This window comes from Heliangelus exortis, chromosome 17 (assembly GCF_036169615.1).
Source record: "Heliangelus exortis chromosome 17, bHelExo1.hap1, whole genome shotgun sequence".
Lineage (NCBI taxonomy): Eukaryota > Metazoa > Chordata > Aves > Apodiformes > Trochilidae > Heliangelus > Heliangelus exortis.
In genome coordinates this window covers 6,195,961-6,203,948 of record NC_092438.1, presented here as the reverse complement: position 1 = coordinate 6,203,948, position 7,988 = coordinate 6,195,961, and the positions used below count along the sequence as shown (strand labels likewise).

Below are 7,988 nucleotides of genomic sequence, written 5' to 3'. Positions count from 1 at the left end.
ACAACTGCATGTAGGGCCAGAGTCAGAACATGGTGTTACTGTGTTACTGAGTCACAGAAGCACTTGCAAGTGCACTTACAGCACCCCATATGCTAGAAGAGACCACGCGAGACAGCTTTTTAGGTGAAAAATATCCTGAGCAGAAAAATCTCTGGTATTTAGTTATGCTATAGTCCATTCTGGTATCATTTTCAACCAGAAATCAAGCTCATTTACACAGAATTATAAGGATATAATTTAAACTGGGGCAAGTACAGGAGACATTTCTCCTAACACAAGAGAAGTACCTGTCTTTGTTCATCTCCAGACACACACTGCTGCAGGATGTATCTTGTATCTCCAATTCTCCAGTCCAGATCTCTGCTCAGCACTCTGGGTAAAGTTTTCTACATGCTGCAGGGAAAGAAAACTTTGTCACTGATGCTTCCAAAGCCTGGGTTTCCTCTTTCATTGTAGTAATGCACAGTACCAAAAAGTCAAATGCTAAACCACATTCTTAAACCCCTCTGTTAAATATGGTAAACTACTGTGACTCAAGCAACCATTCAAGCTGTATCCTGTAATTATTTCTGTACGATTTAAGCAAGTGCTTTAAGAGACAACTTTAAGTAGGAGGATATAACTAATTTTATTGTAAAGGACATTTTCAATTATTATTACTATATTCACACAAAGACTCTCTGCCATCACCATTGAGACATAAGCACTAATAATCAACCACACAGGTTAGCTACTTCCAAACCCCTTACAAAGGCAGAATCTATTATCCAGGATCATGATACATTTATTCTGGCATTAACACAACAAGGGCTGAAAGATGGAGTTGTATGGGTTTTAGAACAGCTGCTACAGCATCTCTTTACACTATTGTAGTTGGTCTCAGGTTAACACCTCTCCTCTGATCTCATCTGAGACAACTGCTGATGTTTCTTTTGCATCTGCTTTAAGCTCTGTCAAGTCTTTGGTTGATTGCCCCTGCTAATTAACTCTGTACTCTATACCAAATAGAACAAAGAATACAAGTCTAGTCCACAACTGTCCATGATTTATCAAAACACAACTTTCCTCTGCATATTAGAGAAGGCAATGGTACTCAATTTGGAAACAGTTGTTTTATATGTTTAGATTTGTAGCAAGAACTTACCAGTATAAATGTTCTGTATTTCTCAGAACTACACCTTCCAGTTAAATTCTGGAAGTATGAAACAAAAGAAAAAAAATGTCTCTGGTATTCCAGTGCATAAAGGCACCTTGGAGGAACACAACAGAAGTAAAGTTACAAAAGCACATAAAACTTCAGATGAACAACTCAATAGCAGATATGAGAGTGAAAAACAAACAAACAAAACAAAAAAGCAAACAATAATTTTTTGAATTTCATAGGAACAAGTGCGAAACACTCTTGGCAACTGTGCAATAGTTGGTCTCTTTACAAGATTTTGCACTATTGTTGACTACCCATTACCTACCAGCAGTTGTTCTGATTGGATTATTAGGTATTTTAATGTTTGTATTACATTTTTTTAATACAATCTTTAAGAAAAATTCTCTTAGAGATCCCAGGTTTTTAACTCCTAAAGTGATTACAATCATCTAAGTTAACACCCCAGAAGTAAGAAGATGATTTAGTTGTAAAATAGGTTAATAACTACAACATTCCTTTGTATAATATACTCATCCCTGACTATTTCATTCTAATTGTAGTGGAGGGAAACCTGTACGTCAGATGAAGTGTCATTAATAAATAAATAAAAGCCAGTAACCCTAGATTCCCACCTGGATCAATATACAGTGACATCAACTTGATTCTGAAATTCAGCTCTTTCAGGCTTTTGTAAACCATCTTTCAGACAGGATTAGCATCACTTTTGTTGTCAGTGTTGAATTCCAAGCATTAAAAGATTCCTTCATAAGCAATAACAGTGAACTTAGTGTAGCAATTAACTTACTTTTATTTGAGAATATATTTTAATATAATACTAATTCTGGCTACTTTAGTACTGCTGAATACCTGTAAAAACACCTGTGTACCATGACAGAGGGTATGAGGTAAATTGGAGCACTTGGTGCTCCAACACAATGCCTAAGTTAGTTGCAGCCAAATTTAGAGCTTGCCTTGATCTTGCCTTGATCTTGTAATTTTCCTCTACTCCATTTCCATTTCCTTGTTCTCACCAGCTTTAATAACTAGACTTGTACAACAAGCCAAAAATTTAAACAAAGCAAGCAGTTCAATGAGCAGAGTGCAGAGAAAGCAGAAACAAAGGAAACCTACTACAAAATAACACCTGTGGCACTACCAAAGAGGTCTAAAAAAAACCTTTTCTGTAGAAATATCTTGGCAGTTTAAATTACAAAACCCCTTCTGTTAAAACTCCTATTGACTTGAGATGATCATAAAGGAGGAAATTCTCAAAAGAGTTCAAAAAGGCACCTACAAGGGTGCTATAGGATGGCTGTAGAAAGCACAGTATGCACTTCATTCCCACTGCCACTGCCTGATAGAGAATAAGATCAATAACATCTGTAAATTGTAGCCAGAACACAATATGAATACAGAGCACTGAGTGAAGGAGAAGGGAATTATCAGGTCTTCAGCTTGTACAAATCAGCATTGCTTAATTTGTTTCAATCAGACACTACTAATTTATAGCAGCCCATGGTTCTTAGGCTTAATTGGAAAGTGTTCTTCCAGATTATTAAAAGCAGTTTTCTTATTGAAGGAGGAGAGCATTCTATTATTAGTAGACAATTGACATTTGGGTTAAAGTAAGTCTGATTATTCCTGATTTATGCCATCTTCTTTTGCATACAAAAGTGATAGCAAAAAAGGTTAAAGTATCATTAAATTATGTCTGCTTTTTTGTGTTGATTATACCTTATATTTCTCTACCTAAATTCAGACAAACAGGTGCTATGGAACAATTGCTACTCTTGATACCTCATTCTTACTTTCCTTAAATCAATCACAAGTAAACTCACTGTAGTACACGAGCTTACAGCCAGGCTTAGATATGTTACTACTCTCCACAGTATAGTTTTGCAGCTATAAAAAATATTGTTCAGCATACCATGCTACCTCTGCTCGTTAAGAAATGAAATTATTTTCACATATGAGGAGAACATTACTTTAGATACCATCATAGCCTGTAATACAATAAACTCTAACCAGTATACATGTGGGTTTTATTGGTCTTCATACCAGAATTCCGTCCCCATTAAAAATGGAAATAGATTTTTGCCTGAGAAGGACATATCTACTCATACCTGCTGTTCCAACTTTTCTTAAGTTTTTTCCAGAATTAATGCTCTTGATACATGCAATAAAGACCCACTTATTTATACATACAATTTTAATTTTGTATTAAGGACACAGATTGTGAGAGTGTGTGTTGTAAAATGTATATAAATCTATCTCCATGCTAAAAAAGTCTGATTTCTACTTCAAGTAAGTCTATTATTGATTTAATGTAATTTAAATTTATTCAAAATAGATGATTAAGTAGGCCATCTGATTATACATAACCTCTCAAGGAACAGAGACAACACAATTATCTTATTCAGCTTTACCTAGTTTCAGAGTTTTGCTGAAGGCATTGACTTCCATTCCAGCTCAGGGACAGTGCTCTAACTTAGAAAACGGTCAGGAAATATGAAATGAAGCTTACTGTGGAAAGACCACCCCAAACTACAGCATGCTTTCCTCTACCCTAGTGACAAGTTGTCTTTGTCAGAATGACACATTGTCACCTCTGATCTTTCATCTCCAACTTCCTTTATAAATTCCAAAGGATCAACAGACTTAGGGAAACCAAACCAGTTTCTTTCCCTAAGGACTGGGCTGCTGGAGTCACCCTCCAGTGAGCGACTTGAGGCCCAGAGGTTAACTGAAAATCTTCAGCACACTTGGAGACTGAAAAGCTACGTTTTGATGGCAGAGCTGTACTTAAGGAAGTACATGTGGATTTATTAGAAAACTGTTCTTCTTGGCCATATTATCTTAAGATATAAATAGAAAGAAAAGTTTAATTAGTTACGGGAGAAATTTGAGCTAGGTCTCAAATCAAACATTTGATCCATGAAACAGTAACCTAAGTAGTGGTTATTGTCACCTTTTGAATCCTTTATAAGCCAGAGTGGGAAGCCAGAGCCAACATTATTATTTGGCCTGGTATATCCTCAGCTATTTTTCCTTTACCTAGCTGAGAAAACGATAAAGGTGAGCAGCTGACTTGAGATTAATTAAATGAAATTGCTGTGCAGAGCTACACCAGTAGTAAGTAAAATAACTGTTGTTCTAAGATTTTTATTTTAATTGCTGCAATTACATATGGATGGGCCTTGTATAGATAAGTATCAGTTTTCTTTTTATTCTTCAGAGCTGTTGGGGGAGAAAACAGAAGCAAATGACTTGACTTTCTTTCTTCTGCTACATATACTGCATGTTTGTATTGTCAGATACCATGCATTCCACTAAGACTAATTATTAGATTAATGGTTACATGGTTACATAGAGTTTAAAAATGTGCTGTACTTAAACAGGACACAGGTAAACAATTAAAAAATGGTAATCAACTCACATCATCATGATGTAATCCATCTCTTTAAAAAATATTACTTTGACACAGCTATTTTTAAGAAAGTAATGTGCTAAACCTTCTAATTTGTTTAGGAACAGCAGTGATGTCAGTTTCATTAATTAGATTAATCTACCCTTAGAAATCTTGTTTATCCATTAAGTATTCTTTGAAACATAAAAATCCATTTGTTGTAAGATACATTTGCATTTCACAAATCTGTTTGCAATATACTATTTTGTACAGGTTTAAAATGAGCCTTACAGACATCCTAAGCCCCTCTGATATTGCTGCTGCTCTGCGGGACTGTCAAGGTGAGAAAACAAGTCTAAAAATTTATTATTCTGTGTAACACATGGCAAGTTTATTTCAGTCCCAAAGGAATACTGAACAAATACATACTGTAAGGAGATGTCTATAATCTCTTTATTTAAATAAACTGTACAGTATATTTATTCCAGACGGTTTATATTGTCAGTTTGTAACTTAGCCCTATGCGTTTAGTTTTTTTAATCTTTAAGAGTGTATTGTGCAAATTTTATTCTTTGACAGACTATCTGTTGTTCATGTTTAGAACAATTAAAATGTAACCTAACAAAGCAGCATCCTCAGACCATTTAGGAACAGTGAATGTACTGGTCTGGGCTTAATATATTTATCAATTTATTTTCAGCTCCAGATTCCTTTAGTCCCAAAAAATTCTTTCAGATCAGTGGGATGTCTAAAAAGAGTAGCAGCCAGCTCAAGGAGATCTTCCGGATTCTTGACAATGATCAAAGTGGCTTTATTGAGGAAGATGAGCTCAAGTAAGGATTTTCTGTGTTAACTATTTAGAGTCTATCAAAAAAACAGCACTTTTTCTTTCCAGAACTGTAGTGTAAACGAGGGCACAAGTTATGCTAAACATTGCTAAACCTTCAGCAGATTGTGAAAGGTGTGTTTAAGTAGATATTTCCTACAGAGAAATACAAATTAATAAATACCTACCTATAATGTTTAGTATAGAAAAAGTAAGTGCTTGGGGCTAGATTTTGGGAGTGGGCAGAATCAATTGTATCAGGGCTGGACTTATAAAGCAGAAGTGTGTATGGATAAGATTTAGCTTGTCAGTGTTTGGAGGACTTGACTATAATGGTGAATAACTTGTCTGTAGAAAGCTATCAGTTTGATTATAGTGTTAGCATAAAAGAATAATATTCTGTGAAAATCATAATCAAAGTTGTTTTCTTCCTAGGTATTTTCTTCAGAGGTTTGAGTGTGGAGCCAGAGTGTTAACTGCCTCAGAAACCAAGACCTTCTTGGCAACTGCAGATCATGATGGCGATGGTAAAATTGGGGCTGAAGGTATTAATTTATTTATATACAGAAACACAGAAGTGTTGCAAATGATATGCAATTCTTTCCTATGTTGGGGGCCCAGTAATGTACCTCCAGTGTTTTTACTGAAAGCCTTGCAGTAGCAATGTGTCTAGGTGTGAAAACAGTCCCTGTTCTCACAGGTTCATCACTGCAATTTCTTTTACACAAGCAAATCAAAAAACCCACTTAAGCTGCCCTAAGGGTCATTCTCATCCACAGATTTCCAGTTATTTTGAATGGAATGGCCCTTTATTTCTTCTCCCCCTTGCTCTCATGTAAAGCAGCACTAGCATACCTTGTAATACACAAATGTAAAAGGAAGGACAAAAGAACCAGCTTTACACAGGAGAATCAACAGCATATGCATTAGCTTATTTACAGCAGTTATCTACCAGAAATTCCACTAGTCAGTGATGTCATTCGCAATAAGCAAGAGTGAGCAGCATGTATTTGTTTTGCATAATAAGGAGAAGAGAGTGATCAAGTGTCACTACCATGACAAAAGATCCCACAACTCTGCATGGGGCTCTCTTCAGAGATGGATGCTATTTATCTTCAGGGGCAGGTTAAGGAACAGATAGGAAGAAGCAGCTGTTTCAGGAAGCAGCATTCACTGTGCAGGTATCTGTGTAATTTAGTGTCTGCTTAGTGCAGAAACCTCCTGATCTCATAATTCCATATTTCTGTATCCCGTTTTGAGCAGGAAGCACAGGCTCACACAAAGGGCTTGCAGCCAATTGCAATTTGCCCCATGAGAGCAGCAAGCTGCCTAGACAAGCATGAAAGGGGCTTAGGGAACAGCATGCAGGGAATGTGCGGGTGTGCAGATTCCCCAGCTCACTGTGCTAGGAAGACAGAACTCTTCTTTCTTTGGAAGGAATTGAATCCAGTTCCTTAGGAAATGTGCCAGAATAAACACACATGATTTATGAAGCTATGTATATAGTGATACAGTTGCTCAGGGACAAGAGTGATGAGATACTCTAACTCACAGAAGCCAAACATTGGAAAAATCTTACAAATAATCATATCTTACTGTACAACACAATATTTCAGTATCATACCACATAGAACTGCACAATTTTTCTGGCTTTAGACTGTGCTCTATATCAATACTTCTCAACTGCTGAAGCATTACAAACAGCTAGTAATACACAATTCTTTTCCTTTTTAATTCTTCAGCTCTTCTTACTCAGATTCTATATTAGTTAGTCCATTATTTTTGCCCAAGAAGAGTATTACACAGAATACTACCTAAACTACTTCAAGCTAAAACTACCTCAAACATTTGATTATTCCTTATAAATGTCTGCAAAACACTGCTTTTCCATCTGTTGTTTGGAGCAGGCAGTTCAGACGTTGTCTCTTTTCCAAACAAATTTCTTCTCCTGCGGTCATCTATCATTTTTTGTTCATTCCTGTTCTAAAGCTCTTGATAAACCACTCATCTTTTACTACAGATTATTTCATTTTAATATTTCTACTGCAAATATTCTTGTCTTTTGCAGAATTCCAGGAAATGGTACAGTCTTAAGAGATTCAAAAGGATGAAACAAGATAGTATTGGAATGAATCTGCTTGAGACACTCCAAAACCTTGAAAATCTGAAGTTCTCTATTTATCTTGACAGTGTCTGTTACTTGTTCATTGCCTTAGCAACACAATGAAACACTGATTAGTGACTTTTTGTTGTTGTCGTGTGGACCATTTACCATGTTTTAAACTCTACTTTAGCAGACACTTCCCTTAAAAATAACCAATAAAAGTTAATCATACACAGTGACTTGAGTCTGTTTTTCTGACTGCTAAATTGAAATGTGTGAATTCTTAAACTAAATGTGTTAATCCCTCTAAGATCTTGATATTATCAGACCTCATCAGATCTTATCATACATGGCATATATTTTGAAATCAGTGGAATTACTATAGGCCTTCTGAATTAAGCTTGAAGTTCTCAAACCACTCAGATTTTGCGAAACTCTAAGAGCTCAGATAGAATAGGGAGAGGTAGATGAGCATAAAATCTCTCAGTGACTTCCAAGTGAATAGTCA

The 7,988-nt window shown here is 35.9% G+C and overlaps 1 protein-coding gene across 2 annotated transcripts; it reads left to right on the top strand.

Annotated features, from left to right (window-relative positions):
* Positions 1 to 4,149: 4,149 nt before the first annotated feature.
* Positions 4,150 to 7,719, top strand: LOC139803951 (parvalbumin, thymic CPV3). 2 transcript variants are annotated; one of them, XM_071760620.1, is made up of 5 exons: positions 4,150 to 4,219; positions 4,824 to 4,891; positions 5,251 to 5,383; positions 5,812 to 5,921; positions 7,445 to 7,719. In XM_071760620.1, exons 2-5 carry the CDS (start codon positions 4,831 to 4,833, stop codon positions 7,468 to 7,470), a joined length of 330 nt encoding a protein of 109 aa, XP_071616721.1. In that variant the 5' UTR covers positions 4,150 to 4,219; positions 4,824 to 4,830; the 3' UTR covers positions 7,471 to 7,719. The 2 variants fall into 2 exon arrangements, with proteins under 2 accessions (XP_071616721.1, XP_071616722.1); XM_071760621.1 differs by having other exon boundaries at positions 4,207 to 4,276.
* The last annotated feature ends 269 nt before the right edge of the window (positions 7,720 to 7,988 follow it).

Excerpts from the sequence above, each read along its gene's own strand:
- LOC139803951 (XM_071760620.1), top strand. The coding sequence starts at position 4,831 with ATGAGCCTTACAGACATCCTAAGCCCCTCTGATATTGCTGCTGCTCTG. Across the intron at positions 4,892-5,250 it reads TGCTCTGCGGGACTGTCAAG|CTCCAGATTCCTTTAGTCCC; the intron begins GTGAGAAAACAA and ends ATTTATTTTCAG. Across the intron at positions 5,384-5,811 it reads ATTGAGGAAGATGAGCTCAA|GTATTTTCTTCAGAGGTTTG; the intron begins GTAAGGATTTTC and ends TTTTCTTCCTAG.